This window comes from Opisthocomus hoazin, chromosome 4 (genome assembly GCF_030867145.1).
Source record: "Opisthocomus hoazin isolate bOpiHoa1 chromosome 4, bOpiHoa1.hap1, whole genome shotgun sequence".
NCBI lineage: Eukaryota > Metazoa > Chordata > Aves > Opisthocomiformes > Opisthocomidae > Opisthocomus > Opisthocomus hoazin.
In genome coordinates this window covers 87,210,121-87,229,013 of record NC_134417.1, presented here as the reverse complement: position 1 = coordinate 87,229,013, position 18,893 = coordinate 87,210,121, and the positions used below count along the sequence as shown (strand labels likewise).

Genomic DNA, 18,893 nt, shown 5'->3' with positions numbered 1-18,893 from the left:
CCATGCCGAGAAACTGCAGTTGGAGAAAAAGCTGGCCTAAGGCTGGTTTCCCAAGGGTTTTCACTCCTCCTCTTCTCTAACTTGTGGTCTCCCGGTGCCGCACAAACTCTCCTGGGTCACTGAGGTGGCTGCAGCCACCCAGATCTCCTCCAGCCCCTGCCACAGCCACATGTAACAAGGTGTCTTACTATGAATTTCACCCTCTGTGATGGCCACATGCTCCTCCAGCAGCATCATCCGAGGCTGGGGACAATCCCAAAGTAGCCACCACCCTTGAGTCTCCACCAGGGCTTACTCCCTTAAACAAAATCTAAGATTTCACCTCCCTTCATCACCCCTCAACTCTGTGGTGAAAGGAAAAAGCGAAGCATCACCATGGGGCCAGGGACAGAGACTGCCCTGATAACATCTCCCTTGCACAGAAGCTCCACCCCACCCTACCACCACCACCACCCCAAATCTGGGGGTATCTTATCTTTCAGGGTGTATCTGGCTGCATAGGTATGTGCTACTATGTTACATGGAGATGATCCCCATAACATGCAGAAATAAGACATGGTGATTTTTTCTTTTGCATTTTCATTTACACAGTCTTCACTCCAATGGTCTGGATAGTATGAGCACAAAAATCCACTCCTGTTAAGCAAACTTGAAGGAATTATGGCCCATTGCAAAGGAATACCAAAGAAACGGCTATTAATTAAATACAATAATGTCATTAAGAAAAATGCTAAACCTCAGTTTCTTTCTTGGTCTTTGTTTCCACAACAAACAAAACCAGGGACAAAGAAAAGTGCTCCTAACTACCGCAATGAAGTATCTGTTACCCCACTGCCATGGCTTTGACCATTTCTCTAAATTCAGAACATCCATCCCTGCCTGTCTTCCCTTACCACTAGTAAGAATTTACTGATAATCCACATATTTTTCTGCAGACTGGGCTTCTGATTCAACAAAATCTAGACAGCTGTACAAATTGGTTTGCACTAATCCCCACCAATTTGCTTGAAAGCTTTCCGCAAACGCCAGTGAACATACAAGATGTCAGATTGGCGATAATCCTCATTACTTACTATTTACATTTTTAAGGAGGGAAGGGTCATAATCAGGCTTTTGTCAGTGAGAGTGCCTTTGATTTGCATCAGAAGTGAGGGCTTTCCTCTGGCTTTGAAGGACAAAACCCAACACAGCAAAACTCAGATCCCCACAAGGAAACTGTTCCTTATTGCTCACCACCTTCACAGGGGTGACTAGCAAATATTGCTGAAATTAGCCAAAATATTTCCTTTTCCTTTTTTTTTTTTTTTTTTTTTTTTTTTTTTTGTTGAGAAGGTCCTTTTTTACCTTTTTTTGCTTAGGTGTCTTAGCAAGGATTTATGCTATTAACTTCAGGCACCCAAGACTGGAAATTGTACCACCCCGTTCAGAGCCCAATGGGCCAATCTTCCCCTGTGTCACTCAGAGAAAGTCAGATGTAGTAAATCAGGTGTGTTTAAATACACATGATACAGCAGAATTTGATCTTCACATGGGTAGAAGCCACATTTTAATTAGCTTTGCTGGAAGGAGCCACACTTTTGTCTAAAAGATGAAAAAAATCAGTTCACTGTTCATCTAAATGTTCACCTTAATTTGTTTTTGAGGTTTGCTCTCCTGAACAAGTTCAGGCCAGTGCTGCATTGCAATCAAGCTCTGCTGCTGAGGACTCCTGTGCCAAAACTCCATTTTTAAAACCTGGCTGTGTGCTTCTTGTCTTTCAAAAATCCTTCAAAGTGCACCTAACATGGCCAATCTAAACACTCCTCCAGCAAACTCTACTTTTCACAGGCTGCCCAAAGAGGTGGGAGATGCCCCATCCCCGGAAACATTCAAGGCCAGGTTGGACAGGGCGCTGAGCAACCTGGTCTGGTTGAAGATGCCCCTGCTCACTGCAGTGGGGTTGGACTAGATGGCCTTTAAAGGTCCCTTCCAACCCAAAGCATTCTATGATTCTATGAAACACAAAGGAGGCAGGCACTTAATACAGATGCTAAACACAGAATAAATAACACAAGCGCTATTTTCCACCTGTAGCTACTCTAGTTTCAGTATTTGGCGTTAGTTCTTGTGCAATTCTTCCACCACCTCTCCAGAAAGTCTTGACCTTTGTAGCGTTTAGATGTGGATTTTTTATTTTGCATGGATTAAAGCCAGTTTTGGCCTCTGGCTGTTCTGCACTACAGGGGGCATGCCGGCGTGCGAGAGGAATTGGAGTAATCGCATAACTGCGAACAGCATCATCCTGTTGGAGCTCAGGTTGCCAAGCGCAGTTCACTCACCATTAAACAGCTCCATGGAAAGAACGTGAACATTAAGAGGTATGGAAACCTTATACTGAGGTTAAGCAAACAAATCTGACACCAAACCTTCTGCCCAGCTGAGGCAGGCGATGAAGCAGACATGTTCACAGTGACCCGGAAACAAAACACTCAGGATTCCCAAATAACAGCGTCTGTTGAAGAACATACGATTAATGGCTGACCTTCACACGCCTTCCCCAGCAGAAATGAATTGCGTGAAGAGTCTGTGTATTTGCCAAGGTCATTAAATGTCTATCTCGATATTGAGGGCCATATCTTGACCTGTGGGCAATGGCAAACCTACATGGGACAAGGAGAGGAGAAGCTGGTTTCCTGAACAACTGCTGAAATTATTGCTGTTACACCCGTCAGAGGTAGGGATGCTTTTAGCCCCTGCTATTTGAATGGGTTTAGAAGCAAAAAAAACCCCTGAAAGCATACTAAACCATCCTTAGCATCGTGCTCGAACCCTAAACCAACACAGCTCCAGGCAGGCAAGGCCATCCCAGGCTCTCCACACAGCAGGGAAGACCAGCAGGATGCCCACAGGAGGGCACCTATGTTTCACAGTCGTACAGGAGCTCCCAGGGAGATGCAGTTTGGGCTCTCAGGGTGTAGCACTGGCTGGCAGGGCCACCCATGCGCGCTCGTCACCACAGTCCTGTGTCACACACCTACGCCAGTCTCAAAGCTGCACTTAGATTGCGGGCTCTGAGAGCCCTAAGCAGCAGGAGATGCTGCAAGAAGCAGACTATAAAGAAAACCCGTTGCAAAACGCCAGAGTTGCCTACCAATTAAATGTGCTTATAGGAACCCCAAGGCAAGCTTCAAAATAATTTACCTAAGAAACTGAGGTGTTTTGATGGTTGATCATCAAAGATGACAAGTATTTGTTTCACATATCAAGTACACACAGATGAATATTTCTCCATAATCCATCTAAGATAAGAATTTATTAAAGATGGAGAAGGGTCTTCAAATACTGGGTGAACTGTGGCAGAAATCAACATAGCAGGAAATCCATGAGGACAGAACATTATCTCTTTAAAAAAAAAACAACCTAAACCACAAACAATCCACAATCCATTTTTTTTTTCTAAAACTAAAGTAAGAAAGGTCCTATTTAGATTTCATTAAACACACTGTGCCCCATGCTAGAACCAGCCAGCCCTGCTGGGAAAGGTGGCAGTTAGTCTATTGATCTATCCTAGAGATCCCAGGCACAGGGACCTTCGTAAGCTCACTGCTGGCTCAGTGGTTTTAGGACTGTCATAAATCCGTTTGTTCGTGATATCTGGACCTTTCCAGCAATGATAGTTTAGCTGGATAACAAATTCTAACATCCAGAAAGGAGGCTAAAGAGAAAGAACCTGGGGAGAACACCAGTTACGGGTTATTGCTTGTACTCAGTATACAGGTGACTACAGACTAAAATCTTCCCTCGTAAAGATTGCTGTTCAGGGCATTACTCTCAAAATTACACTCACTAACATATTTTTACTTCTCACAGCTTCACACTGTACCCACCATGAATCCTCATCTTGCTGCCCCATCCTTTGCACTTTAATTTGCAGAGCATCCACACATGCCCACTTTGCAGGACAAACCAGTCCATATGCCAGCTGGCAAAGCACAGCCAGGGCTTCCGAGCATTTTACAACTCTCCTCCTGCAAATCCAAAAATGGGGAAAACTTTGGGGAGCATGGACCTCCAGCTAACGTGCATATGTGTACCTGTGAGTAATAAAATGCTTTTCTGAACCTGAACTGGGTCCTCAGCATGGTGCCGTCCTTCATTAAGTATGTCCCACGTTGTGCCAGGGAAGCTTTTCAGAAATTCTGTTGGATTCTCAAAGCATCTGCAAGCACAGTTACTGGCTCCTGTTGCACTTATTATCCCATTTAGGATACACTGTTCAAACAAATTTCTGTAAAGGTGCTGATGGTTGGGAACCATTCATAGGTCAATGACCAAAAATTAGACCCAAGACTCATTTTCTGACATGAGTAGAAGACCTTGTCTGTCCTCTTTTTATTTTAAACTAAGAACATGACTTCTAGCCTCTTCCAGATGGCATGTTGATTATTTTAAGCACAATGAAATCCAAATCAATTAACTCACTAGGCTAGAAAATCCTAAACCAATTAATTTCAAAAAGTGGCATCTTTGTTCTCCTTTGCTTTGACAAAGGAAATGTGAGCTTACTTCAGCCAAATAGAGAGCAGCATGGAAGGACTTAGCTCTACTACACAGATTCAGGAGTATGGCAATTAGTTAGATCAGTGATGTTAATGTGACTCTTGTATTACAGAATTTCCTTTCACCTCTGTCAAACTGCAGGTACAAAAGGATTCTCACTAGATCTCCTAATCCAGCCTGATATTTATTTGACTTCTTATGCTGATGGGGAAAACCAAATCCTAAACCTGGTACCACGCACAGCTTTATGCTAGAAGAGATCTGTGCTTTTCCACATCCCCTCTTCCCAGTAACAACCAATTTGCATTTAAATTTGCTGTATACACCAAACGGGCCAGTGACAACTCCATAGTTGGATGATTACTATGCAGCTTGCTGCAAGGTGCTCCAACAACTGATCAAATTAGAATGGATAGTGCAGGCCCTCCTTGCCCAATTCACAGCTCTGCCAGTGACTGCTGGAAGTGATGTTGTGCTAAAGCAGATGCTGGAAGCTCATGTGATGGTTTACTGAGGTGTCTGCCCATGCCTACTTCCCATACAAATGGACTACTAGAAATAGGAGAAACATCTTCCCTGAAAGTCCACAGATGACCATTTACTGTAACAGAAGTTGGACTGGGTATCCACAGCCATCAGCCTGCTACATCTTTCTTCCTTCTGTATTAATGTTGCCTCCACCACCTTTCCCAAGGGCACATTACAAAATTGCTGATGATTCCTAGCCAATATCAAATGTGAAAGGCCCTTCTCTTGCTCCTGGGCTAGTACAGAAGACTACAAGGGTCTCTGAAAGCATCTGAATCATAGAATCATAAACGTTGGAAAAGACCTCTAAGATCATCAAGTCCAACCGTCAACCCAACACCACCATGCCTGCTCAACCATATCCCAAAGTGCCACATCTACACGTTTTTTGAACACCTCCAGGAATGAGGACTCCATCACTTCCCTGGGCAGCCTATTCCAATGCCTGACCACTCTTTCAGTAAAGAAAATTTTTCCTAATATCCAATCTGAACCTCCCCAAACGCAACTTGAGGCCATTGCTTCTTGTCCTATCACTGGTTACCTAGGGGAAGAGACCAACACCTGCCTCACTACACCCTCCTTTCAGGTAGTTGTGGAGAGCGATAAGGTCTCCCCTCAGCCTCCTCTTATTCAGAGCGAACAACCCCAGTTCCCTCAGGCGCTCCTTGTAAGACTTGTTCTCTAGACCCTTCACCAGCTTCTACATTACACAAATAATGTTCTTCTCTCATTACACAAATAGAAGTCCTATCTTACCTCCCCAGATTATTCAGTCACTGTCAGGTGTGGTGATAATTAGGTGCACATGAGGTCTCCCAGAAGAAGAGGCTGCACAGCCCTCTGCCTTGCTTGGAGGTGGCCAGTGCTTAGCTCAACCCACCAAGGAGCCTTGCTGGCTCCTGAGTCCCTCCCCATCCACCCACGGTTCGCAGCATTGTGGCCCAGAAGAGGTCTCAGTTCTCTGCAGTTGGCTTTATGGTCAATAGGAAAATAAAATACACAAAAGAAAGTAAGGAACAAATCTAGTGATCCATGCAGGCAAGTAGCAGAGTCTGTGTGAAGTCTTTAAAACCCTCTCAGCCTAATCACCGGTTACCACCGGGGCTCTCCTTCGAGATGCTTTCACAGCCCCGAAGTTTGTGTAAAGCAAAAGTTCAATTCCACAAAGCCTGCAAATTGAGACATGAGAGTGATCAACACCTCGCCCAACTGACTCTCACAATTCACAGCAATTTACCATCATTATTATGTTTTTATTTTCTTTTTAAAATCAATGTTTTCATTTGGTCTCAGCTCAGTCAAAACTCACACTGATTCAACATGGGCTACAAAAGAACTACAGACTCCTGGATCAAGCCTGGGATTTAACTATACTTAAAATACTACACATACTATATTCCCCAAACTACGAATTTTTCTGCCCTGTGATCATGTTCTTTCATTCCATATTTTTCCAGATCAGAAAACTGATTGATTCAACATTTATCATGTTTACTCAACCCATTTTTGAGGCATATTCCATGGACTTTACCTAAGAAGCTGAGAACCCATGATGTCTGTAAAGCTGGGATACCTTTAGTGATAGCTTAAGTGAGTAATAATACTTCAGACTCTAACCACATATGAAAAGAGCTCGGATGCACAACACACTTTCAGTGGGATCATGACAAGCATTCACCAAGATTCGAATAAAGCAATATACTTAACATTAGATGTGTGAACAAATCTACTAAAACAAAAAAGATTTCTCCAGCACTTACAATCAAATACTTGCCTAGGGACCAGATTCTGAAATGATTGATCTAAATTGAAAAGAGACACCTAAATACATTTCAAAATCTGCTCCTACATGTATTCCTGGATTTTTAAACTACAGACAGTTAAAAAAAACAACCCACAACCTATTTCCAAATGGTTTCCTGTGATTAGACAGCTTGAGACTTCAAAACTCTCTCTCTTTAGCTTTACTGTTGCTTACATTACTACCTGTGGGGGAAGAAAGTCACCCGCACATGAGCACTGCCCTGCAGACCTCTCTTACCAAATGACACAAAGCAGACCAGCAATGAAAGGCCACCAGCGTTCATCGACCTTTGGACATGTCCAGACTGTATTTTCTATCTCCCCTGCATGCCAGAAGCAGTCTCTAAAAGAGCAAATATAAAACTAAGATCTTGTCTATACATCACAAGAAACAGTAACTTGGTTGTTATTTAAAGGTCTGATCATTTATGATATGTTCCATAGTTTAAACCTCAGGAAAAGAGATAGAAGACGGGAATTAATCTGGTCGCAGGTCTGTCCCATACCCTACAGACAGAAATTAGAGACTGAAAAACTTCCCCTTTTTTTGCACCATTGCATCTAAATGATCAGCAATTTGAAGACAGCCTGAAAAATCCTTCTTGAGTAGAAAGAGTGGTAAAGAATCTAAAAGCATCCTGGATGTGCTCCACCTATGCAGATAACACTGGCCATGGGAAACAAAGGCAAAATGGGAAGTGTATTGAAAGCTATCTCCAAACAAACTAAGACCAATCACCACAGGCACATTTTAACCAGAAGAATCATCGGCTGCTGACAGCAGATGTCAGTAACTGGCAGCAGAAACAATGCTGAACACGGCTGCTCTTCAGCCATGCAAAGCTGTGTGTGCCACCAGCTCGGCTGCAGCCGTGCTGACACATGTTGTCTGCAAAAAGTCATTTTTCTAGTGTAGATGACACCAAAATGAACAGTGTTGGTCCCCCTGTCTGTCTCTGCGGGCCAAGCAAGCTTGAAAAATTATGATTAGAAGTTTTTTGCACAGCAGTCCTGCAAAATAAAGCAAGACAAATAGCTCTGCTCCTTTCCTAAGTTTTACAGGATGATGGTGGAAGAGCCTACGTCACCCCCCCAAGCTGAACCTGGACCAAGCAGCTCCATCCTCCCACACAACCTTCTCCCCTCATCCTGCATGGCAAGGGTAGTCACAGCCAGAAATCAAAGCTGCCCCATGGCCTTTCCCTCCAGCATCCCACCCTCCTGCCTGTTCCAGGCAGGGTAACTGTGAACACGGATGAAAAACCAAAGACGAAAGTGGTCTCGGCTATCCAGCATTGCGATGAAGGTTGTAATTGATGGTTCTCTACAGCCATGGTCCAAAGGCTGGGAGGGTCCAAGACTATGGGACAAATTAACCAATTTAGCAAAGAAAAATCCAAATGTAGACTCCAGCAACTGGCACGAGGGAGGACATCCCACTGCACAGCGCCGAGTGTCAAGGGAAGGTATTCCCAAAGAGTAACGGTGGGCAATAGCTCGAGCCAACGGTGCAGCAAACGCCTGCGCCCAGGTGCTGACCCTCCACAACAGCCCATCTTGGAGTAAACCCCACCTCACAGCAAGTTCTTACCTAAATATCATGAATATGGAGGAAAATCTTGGGGGGAAATGAATTTCAGTTTAAAGCTTGAAGAAAACCTTCAGCAGAGACCAGCCATGCTTGGGAGGCCTTCAAGGGAGCAGAGCTGAATGCGGCAACGCGAAACCCGGCAGGATTTTCCCCATTTCTTCCCTGAGGTATTGCAAATGAGAGCTAATTGCTCCATCTACGGGCAAAAACTAGTACAGTCATAAGCTTTTCTAACAGGGCATAGTCTTACCTCCAAATGTTCTCCAAGAAAATAAATGACTAGAATGAATAAAATGTAGGACAACCTTTCTGTATTGCATCTTGCAGTCTTCTGAAAAAAAAAAAGTGTTGTCTGGTCCTTTATTACTGGAGCACGAGGAGCCCTCCTTACGGATTATTTTAGGCACCACAGTTAATTGTGTTGAATTTCAGCAGGAGAAAAATTACTAAGAGAAGGCAGAAATTTAAGACATCTCATTGAAAAATATTCCCTTCCTCAAATATAGTGCAAATTCACTGTGATTCAAATCTGACCACCTGCTTCGAGGTGTTTGAAAGCTGCTTAATTTTCGATTCAAAGCTTTGTAAACAACTTTTAATTCTGAGCTCAATTTATCCACCACAACCCAAAGCTCTAGGTCAACGGAAACCTTTTAATTGATTTCCTTTGCTGTTAAAACTGGCAGCACCATCAATGTGTCATGAGTATTGCTGTTACTTGAACTGATGTTTTTGCAAGGGGAAGTAGGACTGGAAAATGCCCTGCTGTCCTCAACCTGGCATTCATCCCCACGGAAAATGCTACATTTTAATGACTTAAATTTCATACAACCATCTACTTTCAATAAAATATTTAGGGTACCTGATTTTAGCCCATCTGCAGGGGTAGCTCCCTAATTTCCACTCAGTAAAATAAAGCTGTCCTCATTTATTTGTGTATTTACTGGCTCTGAAGGGAGACCTCACGTCAGACCACAGAAAAGTGTCATCTGAATTGTGTTTTCCTCCAGTGTAGGTTATTCTCCCACATTTACTTTGGATCACTTGAGTTCGATTTACTGAAAATACATTCGTGCCACTTCTTCCTTCTCTTAGGATTGTACCTGCTCACGCCAACTGGCACACAAGAGAAACACACTGCCAACACAGCCAAGGCTCAGTAACATCTCAGAGCACCAGGTTCTGAGTTGTTCCTCATGAGAGCAGTTCATGCAGTTTTGAGCGAACCTAACATGAACTGGGAAGCAGTTCCACAATGCCAATTGTGAAGCCACTTATCACAGCACCTCAAACTTCAACTTGCATCTCTTCATTCACCCTTTGTTCCTGTTGTCCCTGAAAAACATCTAAAATATCAGTGTCAGCTCTGTAGAAGCCTCCTGCTAGCTACACTAGGTCACTCCAATTTACTCACTTTTTTGTATCCAATTTTCTAGAGATAATTAAAATGTAATTGCTCAGTGCTCCACAGCTGCTCACGTGCCCACGCTGATGGGTAAAATGAGAGACTGAGCTCCTCACCTCAGAGAGCCAAATCTCCGCTTGCCTAAGGCGCCTGGCTCTGGGAGGTGTAAGGTGGGCAGCGCTGGGTGGGACTGCATCTACCAAGCTTCACAGAGTGCATCCGCATCACCTCAGAACCAAGCTTAATTCATCCCAAATCCAGATTCAGTTTTCAATTATCGGTCTAACAGTGCTGTGTAAAGAAATTCTCAGACAAAAAGAAATTTAAAAGACAAGAATAAAATTTCAAAGCACTTGTACAGAAACCCAACATGCAAAGAGCTGTCTTGGACTTTTCTCTGGTGAACTCCTTGAACCAAGGGGCTGCACCAGCGACCAAGCACACGCCTCACCCAAAACAGGTCCCTGCGGAGCCACTGCCGGGAGGGGCCGAGGTGGGTTTGTTGCCTTTTCAAAGGTGGGATGCTGGGCGTGAAGACCCAGCTACAGTTTACTGTTTCGAAGTTGTACTTCCAAAATACCTAAAGTGGTTGGCAGCCAAGTCTATGTTGTAGGAAGGTATTTTTCGTTTCCAGGCAAATCTTTTGTCAGATCAGAGACGTGGGGTTATGACCAGATGCTGAACTGGGGTAACAAAAGGGAAAAGATACAAAGAAGAGCTTTTGGCTATTGCCAAACCAAGTGATACAGTATTAAAGATGAACAAAAGCTTTAAACTCCCAGCCTTTAGTGGCAAAGGTTTTAAGTCTCATGTCTGCGAATCACCTTCTGCTTCAATGTCATCCTACCCTAACCATTAATGCCCTTCCCAGACTGTGTATATTCAAAAGGCAAAATAACTTCTCTGGGAAAAGAGCAACTACATGGGAAAGAAAGCTCTGTGAATACCACACATAACCTTCAAAATGAAAACAAGCTAGGAAGAAGCTGCTTCCAAGAAAAACAAGGAATATGCGGAGTAACAGGTTAGTCTGTGTTTCGAACAACGCGTGGGAGGAGGCAGTGGAGGGAAGACGGGGTATGGTATTTCAAACAAGGACAGCATACACTTCCCCCACATACTGCTCCGTGATGACAGGGAAAGCGGTGTAGCACAGACTCATTTCAGGTAAAGCAGGGGACAAAAAAACCTCCAAATCCCTGTGAACTTTTACCTGGTGCTTTCTTTTGAATTGCAGATTGCCTGGACAAAGAGCCAGTTTGCTACAAACCCAGACGGAAGGCTCCAGGGCAGTTTCCCCGAAGAGCCAAGGCTGGAAGGGACCTCTGGAGGGCTCTGGTCCAATCCCTACTCAAAGCAGGGCTTCAACTTTAAACTGGGGTGCTCAGAGCCTTGCCCTATTAACTTATTAAAATCTGCAAGGGCAGCAATTTCACAGGCCCTCTGGACCTCTGCTCCGATGCCATGTACCCCCTGCCAAGAACATTTTTCTTGCATCTGCCTGGAGTTTCCCTCACAGCCTCCTGCCCTTTGCTGGGCATCCCTGAGATGCTCAGCACTGCCTTCACCATAACCCTGTTAGGTAACTGGAGACAGCAAAAATGTCTTATCCTCCTTCTTCTTCCCCCTACACCACATGTCCCAGCCCCTGACCAATGTAGTGGCCCTTCGCTGGACCAGTACGTCCCTGTCTCTTTTGTACTGGGGAGCTCAGAACTGGACCCAGACCTGCAGATGTGTCTCATCACTGCTGAATAGAGGAGGATGATGACTTCCCTAGACCTGACTGGTGATGCTCCTCCTCATGCTGCCCAGCACAAAGTCAATTTTCATTTTAATAGTATTAACCCAGTGCCAGCTCTAAAGGCAGGCAAGCACAGCAAGACCATCTGATTTCAATGCACTCACAGTTTCAGACCTGATAAAGCAACCCAAGTCCCATTCACTTTTAATACAGGTATCCCAAGCTGCCTGAGAAAACGGGACTTTAATCCTGTAGGCTGTGACAATTTTGAGCAGGGAAGCATTTATGCCCCTTCAGAAACATGGAGCAACGCACTGGTTTAGCTCTTCTCAGAGCTCTTCAGCACAGCTTCTGCGCAGGGGTCCGAGCTGTCTGGTCTGAGGAGTCTCTGAGAAGTCTCCTCACTCAGGAAATGCTGTTCAAGCCACAGAGCCTTTGTTTCGCACGGGACACAACCAATCAGCTGAGTGTTTTCTAATACATAGGGTTATTCTTCATTTGCAAAGTAGCAGAATGCAAAAGTTTTGCTTGTGAAAAACCACATAATACAACAGAAATGCTAACCCATACATTTCCTGAAGTTCTGAAAAGGTTTCGTTATATTCAATAAAATTTAATTCAATGTAGTAAGCCCTAAGAGTGGAATTCATTGCCGACCCGTTTAGCACATTCTGAATAAAATCTACTTTAACGTGGTGGTGAAGGGTATGTATCTGCATTCGTCTCTCCGTAAGAGAGCTAAACGGTGTGAAAGCACATGGTAAGAGATGTTCTGTTTTGCAAAACGCTGCAGAATGGGAAGGCTTATCAATTTCAACACCAGTTGGAATCATCACACCCTTTCCAAGAGGCTGCCCTCCTGCCTGAAAAACAGAAGATCACGAATGCCCAAGCCCAGCGCAACTCCTGCAACCCGCTCTGGAGCAGCAGGGTCATGGGTGTCTTCTGTCAGCTCAAAAATAGCACAGCCCCATTCCAAGCCTGTTCCTGCGACAGTGATGTGACCTTATCAAAAGGATTTTGATGACTACTGGAAGATTCCTTTAATATTCTGTTGTACCTAGATAGAACTTAAACAGTGCTATTTGCTTGGATAACTTGCTGAAAAAGTCCCAAGGTGGCTTTGCTATGCAGTGTATATTGCTGTTCTTCATGCAGCAGCAAGCCTTTCTCTGCGTACTCCTTCAGCGGCACATTGCCTATGTAACATTCAAACTTCTGTACCTAAATGAACTGTAATTATTGTGAGGCTTGAAAAAGAGGCGAGCATAAAAAGCATACTTCAGCTTTAAGCAGAGAAGAACAAATGTCTTTGAATAGACATGATGCTTGGAATCTACTTGGAGTCCTTGAGAAACACTGACTCTCCTACTTTCAGTCTCCTGAAGGTGTTTTAGAGAGAGGCAAGGACTGGAAAAGATTCCATTTCAATTAGGCTGCAGCAGAACTTCTGATAAACATAAAGAAAAAACCTACATGGGTTTGTATAGCTGTGTTCTTGTGCACAAAAGTCACTATGAAATTACTTGTTCTGATTAAAACCAACATTTTTAAGGGAAATTCTGATGAAGACAAACAAGAAGCATCACGGAAAGCTACCAATACATTGCAGGAAACATATAGCCAAATGTAAGTATACGCATCATTAATTCTGTACCTACTTTGTCACAGAAGATTTAACAACAATTCATCATTGAGTTATTTCTTCTGTTCACAGAAGGAAAACTTGCTGTGTTCTGACAACCCAATGCCCTCAGTGTTATTGTTTTATATATATATATATATATATATATATATATATATATATATATATATACACATTATTCCTCTTGTTCCCCTGTAACTCTGTCCCCTTCCTACAGCCACTAACCCCTTGGGCAGAGCAAGTTTGGTTTGTCGACCAGCACTGGGAGCTTTAATTCAGCAAGAAAGTTTTAAAATCGAAGATTTTTCTCAGTCCTGCTCATTTCTGAGTCTTAATGGTGTGTTAGCCCACGGGCTGCTGGAGAGGTAGAATTTGTGCCCAATATAAAGCAGGCAAGTGCTCTGAACCATTGAGGTCTATGATGCCTTTCGTATTCTGGCAGACGAGCTCTAACACTCCCTTAATGGTCATTTGATTGGAAACATACATCATCTATTTCTATCCAGTAAAGGTCTCTTTCCCCTCCTACAATATGGCAAAGAAATATCAATTAAAAAAACAGCTGAAATTCTCTATGGAGTCTACGAAAGTGAGTCTCCCTTAGCTCCCAAGATGATGTCCTTTCTGTGCCCACCTCTGCCACAAACCCCACCTCCAGCTGTTCTCCAGCCCCGGCGCTGACATCCAACCAGTCTCAGTGAAATCACCCAGAAAACTCCCACTAATGTGGACGCAGGATTTCTAAGCAAAGCTCTGAAGTGTGATTTCCCTCCTCAGCCCTGCGTAGGCATCCCTGGCCCTGTAGAGGCCATACCCTAATGGCCAGCATGTCAGAAACCCAAAACACATGGTCAGAGAAAGCGATAACAAACAATTACCACATGCCTCATCTGCACTTACTTCACTACCGCAGGTAAAGAATGGGCCAAGCCCAGAGGTACTGTGTATCTTCCTGAAATAACATGAGCAATTTCTTACTTTTTCTTGATCTGGAGAAAAACTTGATGCCCCCAGGAGAGGTAGACGGGTTAGAATTGGGGGAGGACTCTTTGGAGGAGGACCTGAAGATCCCACTGAAGCTCATTCGGCGTGGGGAGCGTGGGGGAGACTCCTGGTAGGGGAAGGGGAACACTGTTTTGGGTGAGCCAGGGCTATGTTTGGATCTCACAGGGGCAGAAACAGGGCTGGAAGGTCGGTTCTGGAGCCCTTTTGAGAAAAGGCCTTTTGAAGGGCTGCCGGCAGAGTAGCTTTCTTCCACCTGAGGAGGAGAAAAAGGAAGAAAAAAGAAAAATAACAATTAATTCAGTTCAGCTCCGGCGATCAGGATCTCTGAACTTGTCGCAACACAGTCAACTCCTGTTTATTCGGGTGGTGGATTAGCCAGACCTCACCTTCCCCAGCGCCTGCCTGCACTGACAGAGATGCAGGTGTGCCGCCTCTCTGGGCTCCGTGCTGCCCCCTCCTCTTAAAGACACTTTGAATTTCACAAAAATTTCAAGCTACGTCCAAACAGTTTATTATTATTATTTTCTTTACTGGTTTTATTTGCCACACATCCCTCTTCCTTCCCTGGACAATTGAAAGTTAACTGGCAAAGAATTTTATTTAAGGCAATGAATGATCGCCATTAAGGAAACCCAGCGCCCCAAAGTCTTCCTCCTGAAGTTAAGCATCCATCTGCAGTACTTCAATCTCCATCGCACGATGTGACACAGCACAGTGCACAAGTTCCCAAGTGCCTGACAGGCCTCTACGATGCCAGACACAGCCACAACTGTGGGATTGCAACTCCAGGCCCCAAAATAGAGCAACCATTTTAGAGTGATGACATTCCCACTAATTACCCAGTCCCCGAGCTTGGGTATGGGCTTTCTAACAGCTAAATCTCTTCTGGCACCTGTGCCAGCTTTCCAGCTAGCATGAATGTCTGTGCACAACACAGCACTGCACTGTGCGGGCTCAGTCAGCGAGGGGGGATAAAAATCCAGAAAAATAAACAAACAAAAAAAAGAGCAAAGATGAAATCTTCCCCACAAACAACGAACAGAAGCTGACCAAAAACCTCTGTGGGATTCGCTTGTGTCTGGGCTGTATGTAAAGTTTATTTCCTTCTGGAGGTGTAAAGTGTACTTCTGTGGGTATGAGGCTGCTTTTTTAGCTGGGGACATTTCTCATGAATGAAGGGCTGTGTTCCTTGGCAAAAGGCCGTGGAACATGTAAGCAGAGCCCACGGCATATGTGCCCACGGGCACGGTGTGCCGCTGAGTTTCAAGCCCTTTGCACGCCTGCTCCTCTCTTCCCAATTACGCAGCACAAACCAGGAGGTGTGGAGCAGACAGCAACTTCTGCCGGCGAAGATGCCACCCGGCGTGCGTCAGTCTCGTTAGGTATGGGCGTTGTTGCCATGGGACTCATTGTAGGGAAAAATAGCATCTTTTATTAGGATGACTTAGATGCAAGAAGAGATGAACAAAAGCCTCATCAGTACATGTGCCCTCCTTGGGGTCTGTGAAGGGCTTGTGTATATAAATCCAGATAAAAATGGCCAGCTGAGTTTAAAACACATACGCAATTAACTCCCTTTTCAAAATAATGGTCAGTCACAGCTCCAAAACACTTGTAGAAATACGTACGAGCAGCATGATTGTCAGTTAGCTGCTCCCTCCGTAACACAGGATCCCACTTCTGCCTCCTGCAAATGCACTTTGGACCAGCTCCTCTCTCCACTTGGGATGGGACAGAGCTGGAATGGGTCCTGCTCCGTAGGAACTGCAGCAGGCCCTGCAGAGAACGTGCTCTCCCATTTGGGAAGGCTTCTAACCTGAAAGGCAAGTGGTGTGTGGTCTGGGAGATGGACACAAACGGCGTGGGTCACTAGGAGGGGCACAGCCCTGGACAGCCAATGAATTCTGCACTGTGCTCCACTGCGCAGCACAGAGATGTCTGGCAGGACGCACAATTGCTTTTTGTACCTGCACACTTATTTTTGACAGCATGGACAAAAATATCTCAAAAACATACTTATCCTTTCGTGTAAGAAGTAGAAGAGCAGTTGCCCTCAAAGGGGAATTTTTGGAAAGCGTAAATGAATGCTAACTGAAGCACTGAGTACCAAACACTCTGACAGTATCCACCAGAGAAGAAAAAAAATAGTGTTTCAAGCTTAACGTAGTGGCCTAAGCCTCAGGTTTGCCTCCCAGCAATGTCACAGATTCTATGTGCAATCTTGAAAACTCATTTCTCACTACATATCTATTCTGCCATGAGGACTGCATCTCCTTTATTCCCACTCTAAGTCCTCTGGCACATGGACTGTCTCCCGGTGAGTATTTATCAAGAATAATAGAGCACAAGCCCTTGACTGAGACCTGGAATAATAACCAGGCTATAAGTTAATTCATAAACATATTGCACTTTTGTCATGGGTAAAATAGTCCCAAAGTGATAGCTCTTTCATAAAAGCTCATTAACTTTACTAAAACATCATCTGTAAATCACCTGAGACTACTCATACGTTGTTCTCTTCACAACTACATAGTCCAGGAACCAAGCAAGTAGCGCAATGGCCCCTCCTTTTGCACTGCAACTTTAATAGGTCTGTTGCCAAATCTACTGCCTGAAAGTGGGGACTAACAATATTTTCAAGTACTGCCACTACTACTATAATTTAGGACTGTTTCCAGGATGGTAATTTCACTGTAATTTTTCCTAAAGTGACAAGCCGTGACATTTGTAAAGCTAAGAGAAGGATGTCATTCTGGTGCTACCCTTAATATGTCACGTTATCTTTTTTGCATGCTTGTTTGGTTGTAACGACACACTGATAGGAGACACTTTTAAAAGCCTGTGGTGTCCTCACATGCTAAAGCCATTCTAGAAATGTAAAATGTCAAGCAACAATTGGTCAAATAACATCAGTATTCCCTTGCACACACAAGTCAGACACAAAAGCAAATTGCTCTCAAATTCTGAGCAGAAGCAGCGGGATGTTTTCATTTATTGCAAAAACAACCAGTTGCTTTCTCTCCATCGCACCAGGCAGATGAATTAGCTAATTGTTGGAGCACCAGGGGCATGCTGCTAAATACACATGTGCATGCTACTAAATTAAAGGAAATTGCTACAGTTAATTCTTCCCCAGCCACTCCACATATTAATTATACATAGGTTACACCCACTATCAAAGCAGATAAATACCTGTGATTTAGATTTGGGAATTACAACAGGACTGCTTTCTTAGAATATTATTTGAGGCTAAAGGATTGCAAGTTTTAAAAGATGATTAGGTGCTTCTACAAGTAAAACCAGCATCAACAACAGTTATCACAGCATTTATAAGAGTCACAAGGCAATGTTAATTTTCATGGTTCAGCTGGGAACGTGGAATAATCTCTCCTGTGGAATAAACCCCACCATCCTATGCAGACTCAGTGTGACAACCCTGGCAGCTGGTTACACAGCTAGATGGATCACCAGCCTGTTCTTCATGCTTTTTGGACTCATTTCCTGAAAATATGACACGCAGGTGGTCAGAAAACTCCCACATGTGCTTTGGAAAGATAACTATTCCCCCAGCTGAGCTGTAGCAGCAAAAAAACGTATTGCACCCTGGTTTCTCACATTAATAACCCTTGTTTGTTTTGGTCCAGGAAAAACAGTAAAGTAAGAATGGGCACAAATATGAAACACATCTAATAAATGCATGTGGTGATATGGCTCATTTGACCCTGACTGGGCAATTGGCCATTTGGAGATCATAGAATCGTGGAATCATAGAATCATAGGTTGGAAAAGAACTCTGAGATCATCAGGTCCAACTGTCCACCCAACACCACCATGCCTACTAAACCATATCCCAAAGTGCCACATCTACACGTTTTTTGAACTCCTCCAGGGATGGTGACTCCATCACCTCCTTGGGCAGCCTGTTCCAATGCCTGCCCACTCTTTCAGCAAGGAAATTTTTCCTAATATCCAGTTTAAACCTCCCCTGATGCAACTTGAGGCCATTGCCTCTTGTCCTATCACTAGTTACCTGGGAGAAGAGACCAACACCTGCCTCACTACAACCTCCTTTCAGGTAGTTGTAGAGAGCAATAAGGTCCCCCCTCAGCCTCCTCTTCTCCAGACTGAACAGTCCCAGTTCCCTCAGCCACTCCCCGTAAGACTTGTATAAGAATATATTTGTATAAGAATCCAAACAATATATTGGAATCCAAAGAAAATGCAAGTACAATACAAATCAATGAGCAAGTGAGGTCTAATCAAACAAATTGAAAATTTCTCCTAAGTATGGGGACTGTTCACCTAATTGAAAAAAAACCCCAACAACCAACAACAGAACATGCCCTGGGTTGACTTTGTGCAGAGCATGTATGGGATCTTTAAGCTCTCTGCCTTGGACTCCTTAAACCTTATAACTGGTTGTGTTGGAGAGAAATGTCAGCTCCTGACTGTAAGTCTGCAGAGGAACAGGGCTAAATTAGCAGCTCGGTAGTAGTGCCAGTACAACCCTACCCTCAGCCTTCGGCAAGGTGATCCCTGGTGAGGTTAAGCAACCAAGCAGAGCCCCATGCTACATCAGATGTGCTGTTTCTAGCAACTGACTTCACTTGTTCAAGGCTAAACCGGTTAC

At 44.1% G+C, this 18,893-nt stretch overlaps 1 protein-coding gene across 5 annotated transcripts in view; it reads right to left on the bottom strand.

The window, feature by feature from the left end:
* PRKAG2 (protein kinase AMP-activated non-catalytic subunit gamma 2) overlaps nucleotides 1-18,893 on the bottom strand; it is a 246,284-nt gene that overhangs the window by 135,773 nt on the left and 91,618 nt on the right. For all 5 annotated transcript variants that reach the window (XM_075419811.1, XM_075419807.1, XM_075419806.1 and 2 more), the window contains one exon: nucleotides 14,237-14,516. In XM_075419811.1, the coding sequence (XP_075275926.1) occupies nucleotides 14,237-14,516 (280 nt within the window). The remainder of the gene's footprint in view (nucleotides 1-14,236; nucleotides 14,517-18,893) is intronic.